This window comes from Aspergillus mulundensis, assembly GCF_003369625.1.
Source record: "Aspergillus mulundensis strain DSM 5745 chromosome Unknown scaffold_8, whole genome shotgun sequence".
In the NCBI taxonomy this organism is placed as follows: Eukaryota; Fungi; Ascomycota; class Eurotiomycetes; order Eurotiales; family Aspergillaceae; genus Aspergillus; species Aspergillus mulundensis.
Genome location: NW_020797896.1, coordinates 326,286 through 349,627, shown reverse-complemented (window position 1 = coordinate 349,627; position 23,342 = coordinate 326,286). Strand labels below are relative to the sequence as shown.

Here is a 23,342-nt window from a genome sequence, read left to right as displayed (position 1 = left end):
TCTGGTCCGTATGGGTGAAGAGGACTGATAGCATTGACAGTGCTGTTCAGTCTGAGGTAGCATTAACACTTCATCTACACATTGAGGTCCTTTCATATTCATCTGAATCAGATTTCATGCGTTGTTGGTCCTGACATGTTACACGAAGCGCAAAGGGCTTTTCGCGACCTGTTAACAGATCACGCATATATTTTCATATGGAACCGACCTCGGGAACTGATTTGCCGCCCTAGAGCTTCTTCTTGGCCTGGTCGAGCTCGCGTACATAAGCATCAAGCGACATAGGTTCAATAGGGACGACGTTGGCTGTCTGGATATAGCTGGCAACTGATGGGAATGGGTCAGATAACGTGCAGACCATAGGGAAGGGATGGTACCGTATGTCTCGAGGCCGTTCCACGCGTTGCAGATGGAGTTGAGCTGGATCTCGGTCATGGTCATGCTGGGGATCTTGTCCTCGAACTTGGCTGCCTTGTCGTGGATGTACTCCAGCTGAACCCTCATGAACTCCCAACCACCCCCCAGCTCCTCGACTGTTGTCCTGGCTGGGCCGATCTGCTTACGGAGGTCTGAAGATTGGTTCTATCATAACCTAGGCATCAGTGATAGTCACTTCATCTTCATCTGGAGCGCACCGTACCTTCATGGAGGTTAGATTGCCCTGCAGGGTCTTGTGGATCTGAATGTCCTCGTTCTCGCTTTTCATGAGTTTCTGGAGTTCCTTGATCTTGCTCTCGTATTCGTCGATCTTTTCCTGGTTCTGCTCGTAGACTGCTATGGCGGCGATGGTGCCAATGAGCGGGCTGTTCCACCGGTTTAGTGGTGAGAGGGTCCCAAAGGAAGACGACTTACATCCACACGTAGGCGGCTGTCATTTCTTGATTGTATCGGCCTGTCGAGATTCAAGTCAGGTCAAAACAGGATATAGGAAACGTGGAGTCTGACAGTTGTCGATGATCTTTTGATCCGCCTCGATCTTCTTGAGCTGGTCATCGATCTCCTTCTGCAGGTCCTCGATACTGCCGAGTTCCTCGTTGAGCAAGTCGGTCATGTTGGTTTCCAAGGACTGGAGGTCGATTTCATTTTTCTCGCAGGCCTTATCGAACTCGTTCAACGCCGTCTTGATCTTTTCGATGTGGGCCTGGATCGGCTCGATTGAGTCGAGAAGAGACTCGGTGAGTTCGACGACCGTTGTGCGGGCTTCCTCTTTCTCGCCTGCAGTCGTGGCTTCGTTGAACTTCCTGCAGTACGTCAACATCAGGACGTAGTACGAATCATCTGCAACTTTGCCGCCTGCGTCCTTGGAATACGACCAGATCTCGCCCGACACTTTGCCCATCTTGTCCCATGTGCACATCTGGTCAAACTCGTCCTCGGTGCCGCCCTTGGCCCACAAGTGGCGTTTGTCCTGCTGGACGTCTCCGAGGAACCCAGCGCAATCGCGGTGGACCTAACGGGTCAGAGAAAGTCAACACGAACGCTGATAGAGACGAACAGCTTTGAAGGTTTCCAGCGTGAGTTGGATCTGCGATTGGATTTTTGCGGTGAGCTTGTCCTGGTTGAGGATCCCAACGGTCTGGTAGTAGGTTTCAGGCGTCAAGGGGAGAACCCTTCCACCGTGAAGAAACCTGTTCAGTGCGCCCATGTCGCCATTGGCGAACTGGAACACGGTATCGTCTTCTTCACTCTCCTTGCTCGCACTCTTGCCATTCTTGCCAAACCTGTCCCGGTTTGTGGTTTGCTGCGTGGGCAGGAAAAAGGTCGGATCGTCAAGAACGTCAGCCATTGCAGGTTAAAATCAATGAATCGGAGATATTGAAATCACGGATGTAAGTCGACAGAAGGAAAGGATATTCTGATGGTAAACAGGCGACCTGGCTATCAATGGATCAATCAAGGCCCGTTCAGCATCACATTGCCGCGGACGAGAGCGACTTCAAGCACGATAACCCTCGAAGTATCCACGCAGTGATGACAGCAAGATCAGGTCACAATCATCTTTCTGGTCACGCTGCTGAAGGTTCCACGGCTTTCGCGACTGCAGAGGGCACGAACTCTAACCTTACCTCCCAACATCGGAATCTTCGCTCCAGACTCCCTGACTGGCCCAGTCCTATCACCAAGGTTTGCATTGGCTTGCAATGAATCATATACCTTGTTCGAGGCCAGGCGACCCTTCCGGGGTGAGCCGGGGCGTCATGGATGTTTGGGAACGAAGACTGAGACAGTGCCGCCTGAGAGCTGGGAAATGCCCGCGCTTCAAGAAAGGAACAGGATCTCGGCAAGCGCGACCACCACTGCGACATATCCTCAAAAAGGCAGGACGCCTCTCGGGCAGCAATGTCGGTCTTCATCGACCAACAACCCAGCACGCCAGGGGAATGGCAGACTGGATACGCCGACTTGACGCAGGTCAAACAGATTCCAGGAACGAGCGCAGAGGATATCAGTGAAGTCGGGGTGAGCCAATTGACACAACCCTTCTTCTTTCACCGGCCACTGATACCAGGGACAGAATGAAGAGACATACCGGGATATCTATCTTGACGGCACCCCGATCCTGCAACACCCCCGGGGCTCCTGTGAGATTTACGCGGACGTGCTGGCATTCACGACGCCTGAAGTAACCGTCGAAGCCAAGGCAGACACCACGATCGAGATCAGGACGCGCGTCATTACCGCCAGCGAACCGTTGCATCTCAACTTCAGCGCCGCCGCGGCCCAAAGCTCCGCCATGGAGATCTACGCCAGCATCCTCGATCAGCCTATCGATGTCTCCGTCGAAGGAGCCCAGCGCACAAGGCTCGACATCGGCGCCGAGTCCAAGAATGTCGGGGCTGTCATCGGCTTCCAAAACAGCAAGTTAACCGTCTCTCCCTTGGAGCAGTACGGCGGCGACCGCAGCGCCGTCTACCAGGCCCATCTCGACACCCAGCTGCGCATCGCGCTCGCCTTGTTCTGGGCACGGCCTGCCATTGCCCTTTCCATCTGCGGCCACGTTGCCCGTTCGACCTCCGGCCTGGACTCCGGCCATGCGCTGTCCAATGCCCAGGCTGTATCGCTGGGACAGCAGCTCGCTGGGCGCCGGCTGGCTGGGAAGAACGCGCATTACGCGCCGACGTTGAACTTCAAGAATTATCGCGACACCATGGAAGAGCAGCTTGATGCCGCGGAGACATTCGAGGCGCAGTATCAGCTGTTTCAAAACGCGGCTAGCGGGGTGGATGATCACAAGAAGGCGTGGGCAACGATGTTGGCCAACGCGAAGGATCAACGGGTGGCACGCGCAAGCGTACAGGCGCAGGCGCTGGACAAGTACCGGGATGCCAGTGCCACCGTTGGCATATGTACAGAGCAGTTGGATGCTGACGAGGACGAGATGGAGGCAGCTCACGAGAGTTTCCGACAGGGGTTGGAGCAATGGAAGAACGCACAGGTCTTCAAAGCGGCGTTGGGCATTTTTGGTGCCATCTTTGGTTCGTTTCTTGTTGAATCTCTTCTCCACCCTTTCTTTTGGCTGATAGTGACTAGGATTCGCCACGGGAATGGCCGACTTCGCCACACTCGGCGACGTTGTCCAGGGCGTACTGGATATCGAAGGGGCAATCCAAGACGTGGCTGATATCGAGGACCCCCAGAACGGAGTGCCAGAAGACGGTCAGATCATCAGCTCGGGTACCATGAGCCCGCTTTGGAAATGCGTCAAAGCCCTCGGCGAGATCTATCCCAATATGGCCGCGTTGGTGGAAGCGGCAGAGCAGATTGTCGAGATTGGCGACGGCGACGACGTCGGTCTCCCTTCGTTCGGCGATGTCACAGGCTCGCAGGGCTCCGACGCGGACGCAAATCTCATTGTCAGCATCGCCGCATGGGACGATTGGGAGCTTCAGGCTGACGAGCAGATGAGATGGGCTGTGGAGGAGGAGGATATCACAGGCGCGGGGGAGTATCGCCTGGCGCTGCGCAAGCATGCAGTCCATGGTCGAGCCCTTTCCCAGGCGCAGGCGGAGGCCATCAAGCAGGGGCAGCAGTATGTCCAGGCGACGCTGGAACTGCACCAGCTGGACAAGGACATCAAGAACCTGCAGGACCTGCTGGACCAGTATGATGGGGAGGAAGCCGAGTACGTCGCAGCACAGGCCAAGTTCTACGACCGCTACCTCCGTCTGCAGACCACGCTCGCTATCCAATTGCAGAACATCGTGGATGCCTACCGGTTCTATACCCTCGAGGAGAGCAAGGTAACGGTGGACTCGCAAAAGTCTGTCGGAGACTTCCAGGAGAATCTGGCCACGTTACAGACAGAGATGGACAACTTGAACGGCCAATTCGGCCAGGATCCCCAACGTGAGTCTTCCACACCCCGGAGAGCTCTTCCGGTCCGCAACCAAGCCTATCGCTAACCGGCTTCCCATGCATGTAGCGTTCAAGAAGACCCAGTACTCTGATGAGGTGAGTGGTAGATGGCCAGGGAATTATCAATGGATACTCCATGTAACTGACCGCTCCAACCCAGCTGGCATCGAACTTCCCCGCCACGGTGATTGCTGGCCTGAGGGACAGCGAGAAGGGCAACACAGCGACCTTCACCCTGAAGCCCGTCCCAAATCCCACGACAACTCCCGGTGCAAGCAACTTCGCCTACCCGTTCGTCCGCGGATCCCACTACCGCCTGGAAGGGATGCAGCTCACGCTGGACACCGTGAAGCCGTATCCCGCCGCCATCACCCACGGACGAGCCTTGGTCAGCCTTCTAATCGAGACATCCGGCTCGTATTCCGATATCTACAAGGATCCAGAGGGCGAGACGGACAAGGCCTTGACATTCGTCACGCAGGCGCAGAGAAAACGGTATTCGTACTACGTGGACGCGGAGGGGAAGTTCTTGGAAGAAGTCGACCAGGCCATCTTTCCCTCGACGGACCATGCTGAGCCTCCGCCCTTCACGGCGTGGAAGATCACCTTCGAGACAGCGGGCGATTTTGACGTCAGTGGTCTCAACCTCGTCGAGATGACCTGGGGCGGCAGGTATAGAGCTTAGGTAGGTAGGTAGGATCAAGGCTGACGACCGTGCATTCTCTCAAGTACTATAGGATAGCTAGCTAGACCATCCAACTCACTCACAACACACTTCAGATTTCTAGCCTACCCAGACGACCGTCCCATGTATTCCTCCTTGAACTGCTTCACTGCGGCTGTAAGACAGAGCAACCAACACGCTAAAGCGCCTACAGAACCGTAGAATCCACTCACCATGCTCTTCCAGATCAGCCCACCTCTCCAGGAGCTTCCTCAGGACCAATCCCCCGAGCGGGTTATCCCCGGGCTCGGTATGCTCGTTGATATACTCCTGCAAGGTCTCGATATCGGTCGCGAGGAACTTCGCGGCGCCTGATCGTGGAAACCAAGAACGTCAGCCAAGGTATGCACGTAGAACGGCCCGGAGTCATCGCAAACAGCCCCGCCGAATATGTATGAGAACGCACCAGCCATCTTCTGGATCTCCTGCATCGACGCGCCAATATCACCCGTCATATTGAATCCAACTAGGAGATCCTACACGAGTTAGATATCCATCACCATCAGCCCAGGCCCCATCAGCCCACCTGCAGGTCTCCCAAGGCATGCTATGGGAAGTAGGTAAGTGCAAGACGAAAACGCACCCTCATCCCCCCCAACGACCCCAAATCACTCTCCAGATCCGGCGAATTGCCCATCTGGTCGTTCAGCAGTTTCTCCAGGGCCCCCCCCTGAAACGGAATCGCGGCACGCGCGATCTCCGCCTGGCATGTCTCTGCGTCTAGCGTATACTGCCGGAAGTCATCGCTCCAGTCGCTGGCGCGATGGTCGAGGATCTCGACGGGGTATTGTCTGTCGCTTATCTCTTGGTCTACGCGGGCGCGGAGGGAGGAGTTGGAGGGGTCCTTGTAGAGGGTTGCGAGGTCGGCGAAGAGGGGTTCTGGTATGGTTAGTTTCTAGACTTTCAATCCAAGGTCGGTCTTGTGGTTGTTTCTGGCAGGGTGGAAGCAGAATAGGTATTATATTTGTAGGGAGGGGGGAATAGGGCCCGGAGCGCTTTTGAGGCGGGCATCGTCCCCGGCCGTCAAACGAGGTACCTAGGTAGGGTACGGTACATACCGTAGACGCTCGGGGCGGAGGCACACAGATCCAATGCGGTGTCGCAGACTGTGTTTGTGTAGTTGTACATTTCCTGTGCGGTTCGTGAGGAGGGGGCTCTTTGAATCATACTCCTCGACTTGGTTGGATGCAAGCTGGAGGGAGGGGAACGCAACGGAGAGTATTAGGTAGGTGTACGTACGTTAAGCCGGGCAGCGACTTCTCTGGTCTGTGTATGCCATCCCAATCCAACCCATGCGCATGAGCCCATTGGACTAAAGCTATTTCTCCGCGTGAGGGGGACGAAAACAGAGCTTCGTAAACGCCTCCATGACAGGCTCCAGATAATCAGACAACTATGTGCACAGTATCAGCATCAGCACCAACAAGTCCCGGCTTGTCAGGGATGAACCGCCTATCAAACCACCTGCGGCAGCGGGAATTGAAGAACACACAATGTAAAACGCGCGGTCCGAGAACCACAGACGCATGCTCTGTTCATCGTAGGGGAGTTTCTCGGTGCCCACGAGCACATCCTTCAGCTTCCGGAAGGAAGGGGCTGTCAGGACGAAGCGATCCTCGTCTTCGATTAGGAGGTCGCGCGGGCCGAGGAAGCCTGCGTCGATTGGCATTTTGGGTGTGGTTGGGATTGCGAGTGGATGATACGAGGTCTAAAGAAGACGAGGTTGGGATTTAGAGACGTGCAATGTCTCAGGCTCCGTCTCTACCGGGCTTTTATAGGTGGGCTTAGGTTACAGGTTGGCACTGTGTCAAGCAATGGTGAACGAACCTTGGAAAGTATAAGCTTATTCCTGTGAGTTAGGGTTAAGGTTGGTGGCTTTACCCTTGGGTTCTGTATTCCCCAGTTGATGCCTTTCTGTATCCACTTAGCACAGCAAATCAGTGCCTGACAATATTTCATGTCCCTCCTGAGCCCTATATTATCATTGAGATGTTCCTCCAGTGTCTCCCGTAACCTCCGATTTTAATTCCGCCCGCCATCTGAGAAAATCTTGGACGTTTGAAGTAGTAGGTCAGTGAGCAGGAAGTTTGAGGCCTAGGACTTTTTTGGGACTACTATTCGCCCGTAGTATGCGACCTTGATAATCAACAACAGATCCCATGCTTATCGTTCCGTCTTGTCACATAGCGTAGGTAGAATACGTGGACTACAGCTAGCCCTAAGTTCCGCCCATCGGAAGTTTGCCGAATCCAGCTTGGCTGCTTGACGATATGCATTCCATCACTTCCACCAATCGCTTTCTATCGATTCATTCATAAAGAGGCATTTCCTTGATATCCCTTTAAAGCCGTTGTTCAGTTTTCTCGGGTCAATAATTTACAAAGACCAGAGGACCTACCGAGAAATAATCGAGCGACATGAACCCCAAACTCTACCAGTTCTTCGTCGCCCTCTTCGCCTCTTTCGGCTCCTTCCTCTACGGCTACGATCTCGGCGTCATCGCCTCAGTCGTCGCCTCGGACTCCTTTATCGACAAGTTCATCAATGGGAGCAGCACTGTTTCCGGCACCGTCGTCGCGCTCTTCACGGCGGGCGCATTCTTCGGGGCATTCGGCGCTGGTTTCACGGACCCTCTGGGGCGACGTACAACGCTCGTGCTGGGGTCGGTGCTCTTCATCATCGGCGGGATTATCCAAACGGCCGCTGTGAACCTGGGGATGCTGTATTTCTCGCGCATCTTTTCAGGCTTTGGCATTGGCATTCTGGTGGAGGTTGTGCCGATGTTCCAGGCGGAGATTGCGCATGCCAGGATTCGCGGTGTGCTGGGCTCGCTGCAGCAGACTATGCTGGGGATTGGGAGTCTTGCGGCGAGTTGGATTGGATATGGCTGTGTGCATCGGTGGAATGGGACGGGGGAGAGCGTGCAGTGGAGGTTGCCGTATGTTACCTATCCACCTTCAACAAGAGGTAAAGCCGACTAACAAGGACATAGGCTTGCACTGCAGCTCGTCCCAGCCATCGGCCTGGCATCATGCATCTTCTTCTTCCCCGAGTCTCCACGCTGGCTGATCGACCACGACCGGCACGAAGAGGGCTTGCGGAATCTAGCCACATTGCACGCGAACGGAAACGAGTCCGATGCGTACGTCCTTGCTGAATTTGAGCTCATCAAGCAGCAGGTTGAAGAGGAGCATCGGCACGGTGCGAAGTCGTACAAGGAGCTCTTCTCCAATCGATCCAACACGCGGCGTATCATCCTGGCCTGTGCATGCCAGGCTTCGACGCAGATGTACAGCCCCATATAGAACAAGAGCTCTTTAAGCGGACGCTAACATAAACTGCCAGGACCGGCGTCTCCGCAATCCAATACTTCTCGCCGGCAATCTTCGCGCAGATCGGAATCTCCACCTCCCAGACGCTCCTCTACCAAGGCATCAACAGCATCATCGGCGAAGTCGCGCAATTCATCTTCTTCTTCCTGATCGACCGGGTCGGCCGTCGGCCCCTGCAAATCGGCGGCAACATCGCGTGCGGAATCGCATTCACCATCGGCGCCTCCTTGATGGCCGTATACCCGCCCTCGTCCACCAATACGTCAGCCCACTGGGCGTTTATCGTCTGCAGCACGTGGCTGTTTAACTTCTGTTTCTGCGCGTCCGGCACAATGAGCTGGATTATCCCGGCGGAGGTATTCAACACGGCCACTCGGGCGAAGGGAATCTCGATCGCGACGATGGTGTCTTTCGCGTTCAATACCATGATTGCGGAGGTGACGCCCGTTGCGCTGGAGAACATTGGCTGGCGGTACTATATCCTGTTTATCGTGTGTGATTTCACCAATGCGCTGTTCTTTTGGCTGTTTTTGCCGGAGACCAAGGGGATTACGCTGGAGGTTATGGATGATCTTTTCACGAACTCGCCGCTGCTTGTGCCGGGGAGTAAGTGGCAGCCCAGGCCGGAGTTGGACGTTGAGAAGGTCAAAGAGAGGAAGGATATCCTGGTGAAGTCGGCGGCTGTGGAGCTTGAGGAACTTGCTTAGCGGATGCTCCCTAAGAAGGATGGAAAGGGATAACACAGCGGCCATAGTGTCGGGTTCATTCACAGTAACTCGAGGCTTTCTGGCAGGTATTTCCTCGGGATTTTAGGAGAAGCAGGCGAACACAGTTGAGAGTAGTTGTGTCAGAGCTATAGTAGACAGCGATATATTTGGGATCATATTGGAGGGATATTTGTACTGAAACATCTCATGCCCATACACTCGTCGGCTACATAGAGCCTCGCGGAGAATTCGTTAATCGTATCGTAATATGCCTGGAGCTTTCTTTTCAAAACTAAGGGCTGCCTATGTAAGGGCCCCTGCAAACTAGTTTAAGTATAGTAGTATCTTCATATAGTAATTTTCCTACAAAGGCACAGGTCCCTATAGCAATATAATAGTTTTTACATTTTGTTATAAAGATTAATTATCAAAAAGAACTTTTAGTCTTCTATAATGCCTTTTTGCCCATGTAGTTTTAGCAAGCAGCAGGTTAGGACATAACGTTTCTGGTTCTATACCCATACGCCTATACACCTGATCTCACTACGCAGGCCATTCCAAGGTTAGTATCTGAGCATACTGCATTGAGCCTCTGCTCGAACCCGCTCTGGTCTTCTAGGTGGTTAGACCGCAAACGTATCGGATGTCTTTTAAGGCTTCCAAGCTTAGAGCCCTGGCCAGATCTCCGTTTCGATCTTTAGGCCAGATCAGTCGTGTGGCTTGCGGCGTAGGGATTTCCCATATTGCCAAATACCCAATTAAGAATGTCATTGCCAATTAATCCTCGAAGTATATCTCAACCGCCGCCGACTTGACAATATTCATCCACCCATCCCCGTCCGACAATGCCAGAACCACAACCCTGTCGCCAGCTGTTAACCTCCGCACAAAGTCACCCTGGTCATCTTCACCACTCGGCTTCCGTCCAGCAAAGTGTACATGTTCGCGATTCCGCGCCGAGTCCGAGAACCACGTACATTCGAAGCGGTGCGGCGCTGTCGACCGGTGTTTGTTCCGCGCCCACTCCCGTCTCAAGACGAGCTGGTCATTGCGTAGGATCGCAAGCGCAAAGGAGCTCGCGCTCGTGAATGATCCCACAGGTAGATCGTGGAACCACCTGTCGTCGCTCCAACCCTGGTCGCGGGCTTCGACTACGACATGCAGCCGTGGGACTGGCAGCTTGACGTTGGCGGGAATCGCCTCGCTGACCAGGTACCTGTCTTCGTGCACGACCTTGGGTACAGCGTGCGTGTACCAGTCCCATTCGCCGCGGACGTTCCAAGCGCATGATTCGAGTTCGGCCCCGAGTGTGATCGACCATGCCGTGCGAGTTGACAGAGTGCTTGTGGTCCCTGCGGGATTGGGTACTATGGGCCTATCCTTGGGCTGCACGATTGCCAAACAGCGATTCTGACTGGAGCACCAATCAGCCGGTATACGCCCGAAATTGTCCTTGGTATGTAGGCTGGCGCCCATATGGACAAGGAGCTCTGCGATGTCTGGGATATCGTGCTCCACGGCGTAATGAAGCGCTGTCTTCCCAAGATTGTCTTGCGCGTTGATAGTGGCAGACTGGTCAATTAGGAGCCGGACTGTTTGATGCTGTTGCCTGCTGACAGCTTTTATCAAGAGGTTCTGGCGATGCGTATCTGTGGCATCAAGCAGCGAATGGTCCAAGGCCGCTATCTTTGGGATTACCTCGGCCATCAGGTCCTCAGACCCGGTTTCAATGAAGTGATGGAGAGCAATAGGGCGATCCTGCTCAGGTACCAAGTCAAGAATGGTGTCCGCTTCGGCTTGGGACACAATATTGACCATAGCTTCGCAGACTGCCTTGAAAGTTCTGGAGCGGGAGGTATAGTCAAGGTCCCCACGGCCAAGTTTGCTGGTGGCATGCAATAGTGGTATATAACCCTTCTTGTTCTTGGAGGTTAGTAGCTGACGAAGGCTGGAATACGGTATATTGGCACTGGTTGTCCTGAAGTGTATCGCTCTATCCCAGTCGAGTATCAGATGGATAATATTCTCGCCTAACTCCCCTGATATCGAAAGGTCTGTACGTTTCAGCAGAAGCTTAAATATCCGGACGCCATCAGGGCCATCCGGCCTATGAGATGCAATATGCAGCGGTGTATGTCCGGTACGCTGTTGGATATTTGGATTCGCACCGGCATTGAGCAGGACCTTAACGGCGTTGAGGCTCTGCCAGTGAGTAGCCACATGTAGAGGTGTGTCTCTCCAATCATAATATCCGGTCTGACTTAGGAGGCCCTTTTCGATCTGCACAAAGAAATTGACGATATCCTGTTTATTTGTGAGAGCGGCGTGAAACAGAGCGCTACAGTTGGAATGATCCTGGTGGTACAGTAGATTGCGCCTCTGGTCAGGAAACGGAGCCAAGGCATCAACCACCATTTTGACAATTGAATACTGGGATCCATTGTCGGATAGCACTGCTATGTTGAGAATTGACTTGCGACTAGAGTCGTACTGCTCGGCAATCTGTTGGAGTGCCTCCTCTGGGAGAGATTTGAGAATCCAGTCGACGATTTTGGGCAAGCCCTGCGACGCGGCCTCGAAAAGCGCAGATTGGACAGATTGGACCCGTGGACTCTTGTACATGGGGTCGGCGCCATTCTGGAGCAGAAACAAACTAATATCCTCCTGTCGAGAGCTGCAGGCTAGCAATAGCGGTGTTCGATCCTCGCTGTCTTCTGCATTGACGTCTGCGTTCCCAGTCCCAACTAGGAGTTTCACGGCTGATATATGGCCCTGCTGGACCGCCCAGGCGAGGGCAGTTCGCCCATGTTGATTATCCCTCATGTCGACTTCCACTTTATTTTCCATCAATAATTGCTCTATCGCTGTGTGATGACCAAAGTATGATGAGACCATCAGGGTGGTGTGGAAGTTCGGAATTGAGTTGGAAATGCTGTATTTGCCAAACCAGGCTTTGAACCTCCGTAATTGAGGATTGCAAAGCTCGCGCGCCAGCTGCAATAACTCGTCCGTTGCTCGCGTTTGGGCCTGTCGGAAATGGGTTGTCCAGAAGAACGAAGCATACTCGACGAATTCAAGCTCAATGGTCCCTGCGCTGCTGGTAACGTCATCGCCAGAAGCCGTATCCCATTCGAAATAATCATCCAGGTCATTCATCGTAAGAATGGCGATGCAACTCGTGGCCAGGATGAGGTCAGACTGCACTGGGTCTAGAGAATGCTTCCATCCACCGGCAAGAACCCTGGTCTTCGCAACAAGGAACTCCCTTGCGGTCTGATGGATCAAATATATCTTTCGGTCCAGAATAGTGACGAAAAGGCCGCACATGTTCCTTACGGTGGTCTCAAATCGCTCCTCATCGTCAAGGATCTCTTCCAGGTCTTCATACGACTTGTGATGAAGTTCGATTGTGAGAGCAACATTTAACTCCTGCAGACTGAGAGGCCGGCTTGCCGCAGCAACAATTGACAGCAGCCTTCGTGCCTGAGGCCGTTCCGCGTCGTCTATTTTCGATAGGATTCCTTCGTAAGCTTTATCAACTGTCGGTGGAAGAGTCCTGACAATTTCCTTGAGTTTTCTGCTTGTCGGGCGGATTGTTCTGCACAGGATATCGACCACAAGCGTTGCCCAGAGGTACGTACGGTGCGGCATGGACAGAAGCTCGCCCTCGAGGGTGCTTTGCTCTGTGGCATTGAGTCTCAGTTCAAGGGCCAATTTTGACACTTTCCATTGAATGACCGTGTCTATCTCGCGGCTGATCGCTTCAGATTCCTCTTCTCCCGCAAGCCGAATCGTTGGGAAGTTACGAATGAGATCGGCGAAGCGCCGTTCGATGTTGGCGTAAGGTCGACTGGTAATAAGAAACTTGATACAACCGCTGCTCTTGTCGGAAATTGCTCGTTTGTAGAACGCACTGAGTACGTCAATGACCTGATATCGCTCCTTTTCTGCACATTCGTCGAGTCCATCCAGAATGCAGATGATTTCACCAGCTTTGGGGTCAGCAGCGGCCTTGAGTAGAATTTTCCACATCTTCTGGAACAGCTGCGGTAGTTTATTGCCCTCAGCTCTGTAGTCTTTAATTGCATGCTGGATGAGAGACTCTCTTTGCTGGAAGAGCTGGTGTAGAATAGCTGCCAACGCCGTAGTAGCGCTGGTCTGCTCTTCGTTGTCATCCTTGAAGAAAAAGTAGGCAACAGCGCGATATTCAGTGGCTGCTAATGATTTTTCTTGGTCAACCAAATACTTTGCTAGAACGGATTTACCACAACCTGGGTCCGCAGAGACCCAAAGAAGGGTTGACGAGGTGGTCTTAGCCCACTTGTTGAAGTTATTATGGTTTAAGAACCACTCGCAAGTCTTGTCAAGTCTCTCAGGGTTCCGGTCCTTGAACTGTTCGTAATATGACGTCCGCAAGATTTGGAGACACTGGCGTCTATCCTGAATTGGGATTGCTTCTAGTATAGGTTTAGAAGTTTGCTATCTAGTGGGAGACTCGAATGCGTACCAAAACTCTCAGTGCCGTCTACGTCTATCCACCTTGCCATGAGCTCCTCAAGGTCGTCCTTAACCATCTCGTAGCCTTTGTCGCTCCTCTCAGTGAACTTTACGATTGTCCTATGGTCCCCGTCTAGGGTTCTCGCACGCTGACTGGGATGATCAAGGGTCGAAGACTCAGGCGGAACAATCTTACCCTAGGTCAGTATCTGAAGACAAATAGAGGGTTGTTACGACACGCACAAGTTGACTGAGTCCTCCCCATCGAATGCCAGAAATCCCCTTGGACTCTTGAAAAGTCCTAACAGTAAGAGTCGTTCGGCGCTGCTCCCACTGGACAGTGAACGACTCCCGACAGAGTTCGAGCTCGGGCCCAGTAGGCAGTAATGCATGGATGACTTCTGCGTTAACATCCATACCCAGAAGACGGCTTGCAATGTGGGCAACGCCCTCTCCTAAGGAGGCCCAGTCGCGACTCCCTCGATGAGGCGTTCCGAAGAAGAAGATTCCTGTAGTCGAGGCGTAGAGTCTCCGGATATCTCCGTCAGGGTCATGCTCGGATCGCCGAAGGGCCTCTTTAACCAGGATTCCGCCAAGAGAGTGGGCGATAAATATCAAAGCACGACCGGGCGCTTTCCTCCTCTTCGCCTCGAGATCATATAACAGATTCCTCGCATGGGAAAAAATATTTCCCTGGTTAACTGGGCGGTAGCCTCGCTGAATGGTTGTATTATAGCCAAATGTCATGATCCTGGCTTTAGGAAAGTCCTCCTTGAGCAGGTCCTCGGGCCAGAATACACTGCCTGCCGGCGCCGCATTATCTATATCCTCCCCTGTGTCTGAGCCTGTGGCTTCGGTGTCCGGCTCCTGTTGCCTGCGAACATGGCCAAAGAGTCGGCTCAATCCGCTGGACTTTGTCCTCTTCGTGGCTCCAGGCAATGCTGTGGAATCTGCCGTAGACGACGAGTCTGGATAGAAAGTCCAAGTATTACGGGGATGCCCTTGGAGCCCGTGGACGAAGACGATGCTGCGAGTAGCGTGGGTCAGTAGCACACGGGGCAACCTGACCGTGACCTCATTCAAGAGAACAAGACTCATTCAGCAGCCGCATCCAGCGGATCACTCAACAAGCTCAGGCCGACGGGTCTTACAGCCGTGGATGAAGGCATTTGTTACTATGTAGGAAACAAGTCCAAAAATGGATAAATATAAACTACTCCACCTCGTGGAGCAAACCTTGGAAGAGCTAGCACTATGAAGTGTAATGGCATCAACAGTAGGACAACCCCGCACCTGAGCGTGTGGACCAACAGGGCTTGGCGAGTACGGCAACCTGTTCAAACACAAAGGCCAAAAATGGTTTTTGGTGTAAGCACTACCTAGTATTTGACCAGCAGTAAAACTTTACTACCTATAAAGTGCTCCGAGCTAGCGAGTGAGAGCCTGATTTGTAAGGCTACAAGGCTACAAGGCTACAAGACCACGTGCCCTGATAAGGATCCTGATAAGGTCTGCAAACACGGCAAACACAACTTTTCTCCAGCTCCGTCGCTACCTCCACCGAACCTTAAGCTTCTTCGAGCTTCAACACTCACCTACATCACCATCCGGTCCCGGTCAATTGGACCCAAGCCTCCTATCACAGTCACAATGCCTCCTCCAACCCAGAGCCAAACACCATCCCAAGCCCAAACGCAAATGCCCGATCTCACCTTCGAACGGAAAAACCAGGACATGGTGAAACTGCCGAAATGTACGCTCACCCTCTCCAGCCCTTCCTCTATTCATCGAAACGTCGAGAAACAGAATACTAATCAAGAGACCGACTTGAATAGACGCCCGCATCACCAAACGCCCCATCCCCCACGCCCCGATCGCCTCCCCCTACGCCGGCCCCTCGATCCCAAAAACAATCTACATTTCGTCGTCAACCCCCTACATGAGCGCCGTCAAGCGCGTACAGAAGCTCCTCCGCCACGCCGAAAAACGCGCGACAACGTCCCTGGCAAACAAAACGAACAACACCAAACGCAAATCCGCATCGACGCAGCAGAAGAAGCTCGGCGCCGGCGAGCAAAACCAGCAGGAACGGCTTATTGCCGCGCTGGCGAGGGGTGAAGAGCGCGAGCAGCTTTGTCAAGAGGAGGTCTTTGTTAAGGCTACCGGGAAGGCGATGGGGGTTGCGCTGAAGGTTGGGAAGTGGTTTGAGAGGAATGGGCGGGAGGCGGAGTATCAGGTTCGTGTTAGCACGGGGAGTGTGCTTGTTGTTGACGATGTTGAGGAGGATGAGGGGGCTAAGGAGGGACTGCTGAGGGTTGGGCAGGGAGTGGAGGGGAAGGGTGCGGATGCGGGTGCGGGTGGTCAGGGGAAAGGTGCCGCTGCGGAAGTCAGCGAGAATAAGGGCGATGAGACGACGACTATGCTAGGCGATACGACAATTATGACCGAGACCGATGCTGCGAAGTCGTCGGGTCCTGCGGCTGCACCGACGAAGCCAAAGGCAGACCCGAAACCGCTCTCGAAATCAGCACTGCGGAAACGAAAACGTGCGGCGAGTATGGCTGCTTCACTTGCCGAGACCGAGTTGCCGGAGACCAGGACGCGCTGGGTCAACTCCGTTGAGGTAGCTGTGTCTTTGAAGTGAGATACTTCGTCATCGTTGTCGCTGTTCATCAGGGATATAGCTGCATATACGCCGAGTTGTGGCGCCTCAGCTCGGTTTTGAAGTGAACTGCAACCATGACTGCGACTGGCACGCTGCGGGAAGAGAGCCTATTTCTACGCCAGACCTCGCACGTCTCATCCCATCACACTCAATCCATATCGCTATTGAAGATATCCCTAGCAGCATATCCGTCGGACAGCCTCCCGCCTTATGAGAGAGGCGTCGTCGTGAGCTCAAGCCCAGGTAGCCGGTTTCCCCTTGGTACCGAAAGTATATCGACCTTGCCTCACGACTTCAACTTTGCTGGCCAAGGCAGGCAGGCAGTGAGTCATGCTGAGAGGGGCAGAACACCTAGCCATTTCGCCTCTCGACTAACAAAGGTTGCACTCGAAGTATGGTGATGTCTGGAAAGCGCCATGCTCGCGAGATCACGATAGCGACAAGGCTCGGCCTGGCAGAATACTACCGCTGTAATTATTTTCGATGCCATCAGGTCGAACCGCGGCAGGCAGGAAGGACATGGGGTTAGCCATCATCTCGTCGCATCGGCGTGGGCTTCAAGTGCACCTCTGTCGTCGCTACGGCCTAGGATGTTTTCGGAAGATCGCAACCAGACCGGTGATAACAAGGAGAGAATGATGCTTTCCCGAACTGGAGTCCTGCTCAAGCGAGTCGGCCAACTATATACATGCAATAAAAAACTAGGAAAGGGGGATAGGGAAAGAACCCACAAAGCGAGCCTCCAACTTCGCGAGTGCAGATCTAGTATTTGTACCACGCTAAATGCAGCAGGTGCCTCTCAAACTGATCTTAGGACAAGAAAGTAGAAGCCAGTGACAATGTAAAGGGCGAGAACCCCATAGATATAGTCATTCGTCACTGATCAAGGAAAAGTCGCTATGATAGACTAGGTAATACACAAAGGCTGGGCACAGGCCTTGTATCCGCCAAAATGTGAAAGACATTAACAAGAAAGAGCCACTGCTGCCAGGAAACCGTAACTGGAACAGCATGGCATCTGGAGAAATGAAGATGAGATAGACAGGAAATATAGGGAGAGACATGCGATGTACGCAAGTTCGTAAGTGCAGGGGCATAAAACGATTTATAAAAAAGCGCCAGGAATCATGATCAACGCCGAAGACGACCAGAGTACACAGCCAATATAGAGGCTAAACCAGAAAATGTTTGAAAGCAGCAAGAAAAGATGCGGGTGGACGAGGTGTTGAAGGTCAGCAGATGGCGAACTTGTGTCTGTTACTTGTCCATCTTCTGCAACCCGTTCAGATACGCCATCAACCCAACTCCAAGAAGCACAACCCCCAGCATCGATGCAAGTGGACTGCCGACCTCGAAGGCGGCGTCTAGACGTTTAGAGGGCTGTGTTGCGAATGCCGTCCCAGTGTCTGTACCTTCAGCGAACGGCGGGGGTGCAATGTGTCGAGAATCGGACTCGGATTTGTGGGAAGTGGTAGACTCGCCATCCAGTGAAGACGAATCATCGGTGGCCTTCGCGGTCTGTGTGGGGGACCGTGACCGCTGCTTGCGAGCGCCAGCACGCTCCCTCCTCAGGGTCTCAATCATCTCAGCCAGCGATTTGCGGGTTTCGCCAGTCTCTGCCTCTGCTTTCTCCGCTCGTTCTTTGTAGGACGAGAGCTGCTTTCTCATCTCTTCCATATCCTCCATCATAGATTCCAGCCTGCGCTGTAATTTTTCGGTCTGGTCTTCGGCCGGCGCATGGTCTGGTTCCGGTACAGCAGTTTCGTGTGCCGATCCGGAATCTGATTTCTCGGCACTCTCTTCTTCGGCTGTGCTTTGTGGTAATCCATCAACCTGTTGATCAGAATCTGCTAGGCCGTTCGATCCCTTGGCTGACACAAGTTCTAATGATTTGGCCTTCTCCTCGGCCGACTCGCGAGCATGGCGTTCTTGCGTGAGTAGATTCTCAAGCTCTTTGACACGAGCCCCTTGAGTGTCGAGCTCTCTTTTGGCAGATGACAAAGCTTCGATAAGGGAGAGAATCTGGCTAGACTCTCGAGACACCGGTGAGCTACCAGCGCTCGACTTTGGCTTTTCTGTCTCGACACGTTTTAGAGGAGAGATCGCGTCCACGCCGCTCCGCAGCTGAGCATCGGGTTTTTCGGGTAGAGGCTGTTGAGGTGGAGGCGCCGGGGGTTCTGAGAAGCGCGAGAACGAGTCCATACGGGGCATCTTCGGCCGTCCGTTGACCTGACGTGAGGAAATGCTGTCACCTGGCGAGTGTTTTGGTTTCTCCTTGTCTGCAACACCCGGCTTCATGAGCCCGGATAAGAACTCGTCAGTCTGCCGAAGATCTTGTTGCTGCTGTTTCGCTTGTTTCATTTCGGACTGGTAATAAGATGTTAGTTTGGCGTTGAATCAAACACAGTGTCGACCTACAGTCAATCGTTTAACAATCTGTTCGATGGATAAAGGAGAGCTCCAGTAGTTCATCTGGCGCTGTTGCTGCATTGCGCTAAATTGAGTGCTAGCGTTACTCTGTGCGCTGCGCGTACTCGACGCGCTGCCGGCCCGCCCTCGGAGGTGATTCAATGGCTGACTGAGAGGAGAAGGGAGAAGTCCATTCCCGGAAGCTGGATCCAGATCGCCAAGGGTAAGATCGAATATGTTTGGCATGGTACCGTAGACACCGGCATGCTCGACCTTGGCGGCAACCTTATGGTGAACTACGGTCTTCTGATCCTCACTGACGATGTCAATTCCTAGTTCCAGGGTATCATTTTCTCGAATCTCATGCGCTTCCGAGTCACGATTTTCCGGAGATAACCGTTGGCCGTTGAGGAAAGTCCCGTTCGACGACTTGACATCTCGAATCAACACCTTTCCAGTTGCCCTGTCCGCCCAAACCTCGGCATGCTGCCGGGACAGCACCTTCGAATCGAAGAAACCATTCTTGGATGTAGGTACGGTTTTGGCGTTCGTTTGCCGACCGATTCGCAGGGTTTCAGGAAAGTACGGCAGGGTGATTTGCTTCTTTTCGAAAGTGCCATTGAGCGGAAGAAGGGTCAAGATTGCGGGAGGATCTCCAGCAGGCGTGCTCCCTGCGCGAACGCCATTCTGCTGAGACGACTGGAGGAGGTGCTGTGATGGAAGGATGGATTGGGGTTGCTGAACGCCAGACATAGCAGACGAGGCGCCCGCGCCGGAGAAGAAAGCTGGCTTCGCTTGCGAGCGCGCGGTGCTTATTCCGGAGACCGGTTCGGCCTTTGAACTGGGCCAAACACTCCGCGAAGATTTCTTTTTAGACGACGTAGTTGAAGGGTCTCCGTTAGCAGGTTGTCCTGCATCGGTACTCGACGGACTTGCCGCGATCGTCGACGTAGAAGAGTTGGAGCCTATCGAAGAAGAAGAATTGGACCTGTGCAAGGTCTTTCGAGGCATGAACATCCGGGAGACCTCGTCGGGGTTCATCGAAGACAGAGAGCCTTGTCCACCGTCACCAGAATCATACCATCCCAAGCGAGGCCCCGTCTGTACACTAGGTGGTGAAGCCACAGCAGTCATGGAGAAGGCGGTGGTTTGTGCTGAAGGTTGTGGATGTTCGACCGTTTATTTCATGAGCGCGGAGAAGAGAGTATATAAACAGAGTCGACAGGAAAGCAACGGCAGAGAATCAATCTATTCACTCGAGGCGATGTAATGCGAAGAAGGAGAGGTTCGTAGGGGGTAGGCGCAGAATGGCCTCGCTTGCGGTCTCGACCAACTGGTCCGGGGAGGTCACGTTAGCATCATGCGAGTCCCACCAAAACATGTCCAAGGACGTTGTGCTCCTCAAGGCCAGGAGATCGTAACCAATTAAGGGAGCATCAAAAAGCGTATAGCAAACACGCTTACCTCGGCGAGATGAAACCTTCCGGTAGCCAGGTCAGGTCAAGGTAGGACAGGAGCGAACGATGGTCCCAAATCAAGGAGGCGCGGAGGTGAGGAGTAGGCGGTAAGAACGGAGTCCAGGGGAAAGTGAAAATGAAGGAAGCACGAGACAGGTCAGCCGCCTTGCACGGGCCGGTGTAAGCCACCAAAACTGCGAGTTTCAGACACGCGAAAGCGAGGTTTCGTCGAGAACAAACCGCATGGGCATCGCAGCGGGAGGGAAAGTCAGCTCGCATTTCCCTTCATCCAGGCCCCGTCACGTGAACATCTCGTGGATTATGTAATCCCGCGCTGAAAATAGCAGGCGGTGTCACGTGCTCCGGTCGCCGGCTCGGATCGTCCGACTCCGACATGAGATGGCTGTCTTGATTGAAACCACAAGGTCTTGAAGACGTCGCGGGATTTGAACGAGACGACATTCTAAGTCTTTATTGAACATACATCGAAATGCCCGTTGTTGCCGGTCCCCCTCAGGCCCATGGGCCCTCTACCTTCGACAAAAGTGAGCTCCCCAATGAATCGCAGCTTGCAGTTAATGTTCGTATCTGCTCTGCGCGCAAGCAGCAGCTAACAATATTACAGTGAAGATGGGTGCGATGATGGGATCAAGTAAGTTTCTCCGTTCTTGGGAATTCTCGACAATTTCGCTAACAACTTTCTACCTTAGCCGTTGGCGGTATCATGGGCTTCATCATCGGTTAGACTTTCGAATCCCAAGTCGCAGTGAAATACTCATCAACGTCTAGGAACCGTCACCATCTTCCAATATGGTGCTGGACCTAACGGCGTTATGCGGACACTCGGAAAGTACATGGTTGGCTCTGGTGCGACATTCGGGTACGTCAGGATACACTTTCCGCTTGTCTGCGCAAATATCATCTCTTCCTCGCTAATACTGCTCATCTCCAGTCTCTTCATGTCCATCGGTAGCGTTATTCGATCCGAAGGCCCTCACAGCGACGCCTGGCTCCGGGCTCGAGGACCCCCGATCATTCTTCCCCGCCAGGCCCCTCTGCGCCGATCGCAAGAGTAAGCCGATACATCGCGGCGATGAAGGTCTAGCGAGCGGATGGGCCATTGTACAATAGCATATACCATCACAGTTGCCAAACTACTTGGGGGCTGTGCCAATTTGACAATTCATAGCGTGCCGAGGCAGATGGGCTAGGTAGGAGCGTAATTGGTATAGGCCTGGAGGGAAATAATGAGACCAGGTAACTGGGCTAGCTGAAGCTCTCTTGTACGGTATGGATCAATCATTTATGAATAAGTCATGAATTACGGGTGACTTGGTGCGATACATGAGGCTTTCCCTAGGTTCCGGGAAGGACGATCAATGCACAATCAATGACCTAGAGTAACATTGAGTGTATTCAGGAGACAGAACTTCAAGTGCGTAGCCCGCAATTCTGTTTATATGGAGTACCTTAGATACACCGGGCATCACTCACGATCACGAGAGTAATGACCGCCATGGCACCCCGCAATCGCTACTCCGCAAAACCTCCGATCCCTGCTCCACACTGCTTAATGCAGCCTCAACTTCAAGCAATAGACAACGACGGACTACCAAAGACTAGGGGAAACCCAAATCCTCACGAAGAAAAAATGACTAGACCACTACCGGTCTTTAGAAGGTTTCGAGTCTCTCTTCAAAACGTGTGCAAAAAGAAGGATGGATTCCATCTATGGACGTCAAAACCTCGGCTACGATCCGGAAACTTTAATCTACTAGCACGGAGTAAGCATCTCATCAACATGGAGAATATCTATCGAACATTCTATGAGAAACAGCAAGGCAAAAATGCGTTTTTGTTCCTCTACGCCGCTGTCTATCCTGTTCCAAGTCCCTAACTCCAAAGTCCAGTCTACCTTAGCAACTCATACTTGCGTTTCCACCACTCACAGATGCCAATACACATACCCAACGCATTCAGCGCGCGTGCTGCGGAAGCCGGAAGCCCAGGTACGGGAGATACAGACTCGGATGCCACCAGACGAAGAGCGCAACACAGGGGAAGATCGGGACGGCATCAAAGATATAGAACGGCCATTCGTGGTTGTTGATATATCCGTCGTGGCCTTCAGTGAACTCAACGAGGCGATAGATGGAGCGAATCTATCGAGCCAATATCCGTCAGCTCCGTTACATACACTAAGGAAGAGATAGCTTGAGGGTGCGGTCTTACCAGAATCATAATCGTCGCAAAGTTCACAGCACGCAACAGATGCGGCCAGTCGCTCTTCCGCGGCTTATCCTGAACACCCATCGCGAACTCATCCTGCCGTCCTCCATCTTCATCTACCGCCATACGACCCAGCGCAGGCGTATCGTTAACAAACCTCTTCGACGTAAAATTAAACCGAATCGCCGCAACAGTGAACAGCCCAAACGCCACAATCTGAACAACAACGCCCACGAGGGCCAGATCACGCCCGCGATTAAACGTGTCGATATCATCCTGGCTATCCCCATTCCCGCTCGTGATCATGACCGCCCCAATGAGTTGGAGCATGAGCGCGACTATATCAAAGCCGACGAAGATAGGCGTGACCCAGCGCGGCGGCACCCAGCAGATCTTGAAGGTGCGCTGGTCCCTCGGGACGACGAGGAAGATGATGCGGCCGAAGAGGACGTAGAGCGCGCCGGCCATGAGGACGGGGGCAAGGATAAGCAGGGCGAACTGGAGCACGTAGACGGTTCGGGCGGTGGTGTTTTGCACTGAGATGCAGCGGGATATGTAGCCGGTTGATTCCACTGGGATGTGTTAGTGATGACTGGCTGATGGAGAGGGATGTTTAGGATTAGCGATGGGGACGTACTGGCTGCAGCGATTACCATGACTAGCCATACAACTGGCCTGAAGCGGATCCATTGCACGACTGTCCCGATGAGGGCGAGGGTGTAGAGGGCTGCAAACACGGCTGCAGCGCCTAGAGAGGGTGCATACTCATAGTGGGACTCTGCCGATTCTTCTCGGGGCACGAGCATTGTGTTAAGGTTGGCTATGAAGGTAGGTGGTGCAGGTGAGGATGTTGATGAGAGTAAGACCAAATCACTGTCAGCTTGGAGGGCGAGGTATTATATACCTGGTGTTCCATGTCTATAGCCGAGTGAATATGGCATTCACCTGTTTACATGTACCTACTGC

At 53.3% G+C, this 23,342-nt stretch overlaps 9 protein-coding genes across 9 annotated transcripts; 4 read left to right on the top strand and 5 right to left on the bottom strand.

Moving 5' to 3' along the window:
- Positions 1 to 229: 229 nt before the first annotated feature.
- On the bottom strand, positions 230 to 1,786 carry DSM5745_07530 (uncharacterized protein; the record flags this gene model as incomplete). Its single annotated transcript, XM_026749546.1, has 6 exons — positions 230 to 327; positions 378 to 582; positions 641 to 803; positions 853 to 892; positions 946 to 1,450; positions 1,496 to 1,786. 6 exons carry the CDS (start codon positions 1,784 to 1,786, stop codon positions 230 to 232), a joined length of 1,302 nt encoding a protein of 433 aa, XP_026601578.1.
- A 554-nt stretch (positions 1,787 to 2,340) lies between these two features.
- On the top strand, positions 2,341 to 5,395 carry DSM5745_07529 (uncharacterized protein; the record flags this gene model as incomplete). Its single annotated transcript, XM_026749545.1, has 7 exons — positions 2,341 to 2,460; positions 2,516 to 3,476; positions 3,532 to 4,347; positions 4,424 to 4,452; positions 4,517 to 5,028; positions 5,137 to 5,197; positions 5,267 to 5,395. 7 exons carry the CDS (start codon positions 2,341 to 2,343, stop codon positions 5,393 to 5,395), a joined length of 2,628 nt encoding a protein of 875 aa, XP_026601577.1.
- Positions 5,396 to 6,398: 1,003 nt separating this feature from the next.
- Positions 6,399 to 6,749, bottom strand: DSM5745_07528 (uncharacterized protein; the record flags this gene model as incomplete). Its single annotated transcript, XM_026749544.1, has 2 exons — positions 6,399 to 6,473; positions 6,573 to 6,749. 2 exons carry the CDS (start codon positions 6,747 to 6,749, stop codon positions 6,399 to 6,401), a joined length of 252 nt encoding a protein of 83 aa, XP_026601576.1.
- Positions 6,750 to 7,497: 748 nt separating this feature from the next.
- Positions 7,498 to 9,119, top strand: DSM5745_07527 (sugar porter family MFS transporter; the record flags this gene model as incomplete). The annotated part of the gene is made up of 3 exons (XM_026749543.1): positions 7,498 to 8,018; positions 8,073 to 8,369; positions 8,426 to 9,119. 3 exons carry the CDS (start codon positions 7,498 to 7,500, stop codon positions 9,117 to 9,119), a joined length of 1,512 nt encoding a protein of 503 aa, XP_026601575.1.
- A 777-nt stretch (positions 9,120 to 9,896) lies between these two features.
- On the bottom strand, positions 9,897 to 14,714 carry DSM5745_07526 (uncharacterized protein; the record flags this gene model as incomplete). Its single annotated transcript, XM_026749542.1, has 3 exons — positions 9,897 to 13,576; positions 13,627 to 13,813; positions 13,860 to 14,714. 3 exons carry the CDS (start codon positions 14,712 to 14,714, stop codon positions 9,897 to 9,899), a joined length of 4,722 nt encoding a protein of 1,573 aa, XP_026601574.1.
- A 552-nt stretch (positions 14,715 to 15,266) lies between these two features.
- DSM5745_07525 (ribonuclease P subunit p20 family protein) lies at positions 15,267 to 16,260 on the top strand (the record flags this gene model as incomplete). Its single annotated transcript, XM_026749541.1, has 2 exons — positions 15,267 to 15,369; positions 15,452 to 16,260. The coding sequence occupies 2 exons, from the start codon at positions 15,267 to 15,269 to the stop codon at positions 16,258 to 16,260; spliced, it is 912 nt and encodes a 303-aa protein (XP_026601573.1).
- Positions 16,261 to 17,538: 1,278 nt separating this feature from the next.
- DSM5745_07524 (putative cytoplasm to vacuole targeting Vps64) lies at positions 17,539 to 19,824 on the bottom strand (the record flags this gene model as incomplete). The annotated part of the gene is made up of 2 exons (XM_026749540.1): positions 17,539 to 18,648; positions 18,700 to 19,824. The coding sequence occupies 2 exons, from the start codon at positions 19,822 to 19,824 to the stop codon at positions 17,539 to 17,541; spliced, it is 2,235 nt and encodes a 744-aa protein (XP_026601572.1).
- An 813-nt stretch (positions 19,825 to 20,637) lies between these two features.
- Positions 20,638 to 21,223, top strand: DSM5745_07523 (MGR2/ROMO1 family protein; the record flags this gene model as incomplete). Its single annotated transcript, XM_026749539.1, has 5 exons — positions 20,638 to 20,692; positions 20,773 to 20,799; positions 20,858 to 20,887; positions 20,937 to 21,027; positions 21,100 to 21,223. The coding sequence occupies 5 exons, from the start codon at positions 20,638 to 20,640 to the stop codon at positions 21,221 to 21,223; spliced, it is 327 nt and encodes a 108-aa protein (XP_026601571.1).
- A 900-nt stretch (positions 21,224 to 22,123) lies between these two features.
- DSM5745_07522 (RTA1 domain-containing protein) lies at positions 22,124 to 23,182 on the bottom strand (the record flags this gene model as incomplete). The annotated part of the gene is made up of 3 exons (XM_026749538.1): positions 22,124 to 22,309; positions 22,380 to 22,948; positions 23,014 to 23,182. The coding sequence occupies 3 exons, from the start codon at positions 23,180 to 23,182 to the stop codon at positions 22,124 to 22,126; spliced, it is 924 nt and encodes a 307-aa protein (XP_026601570.1).
- Positions 23,183 to 23,342: the final 160 nt, after the last annotated feature.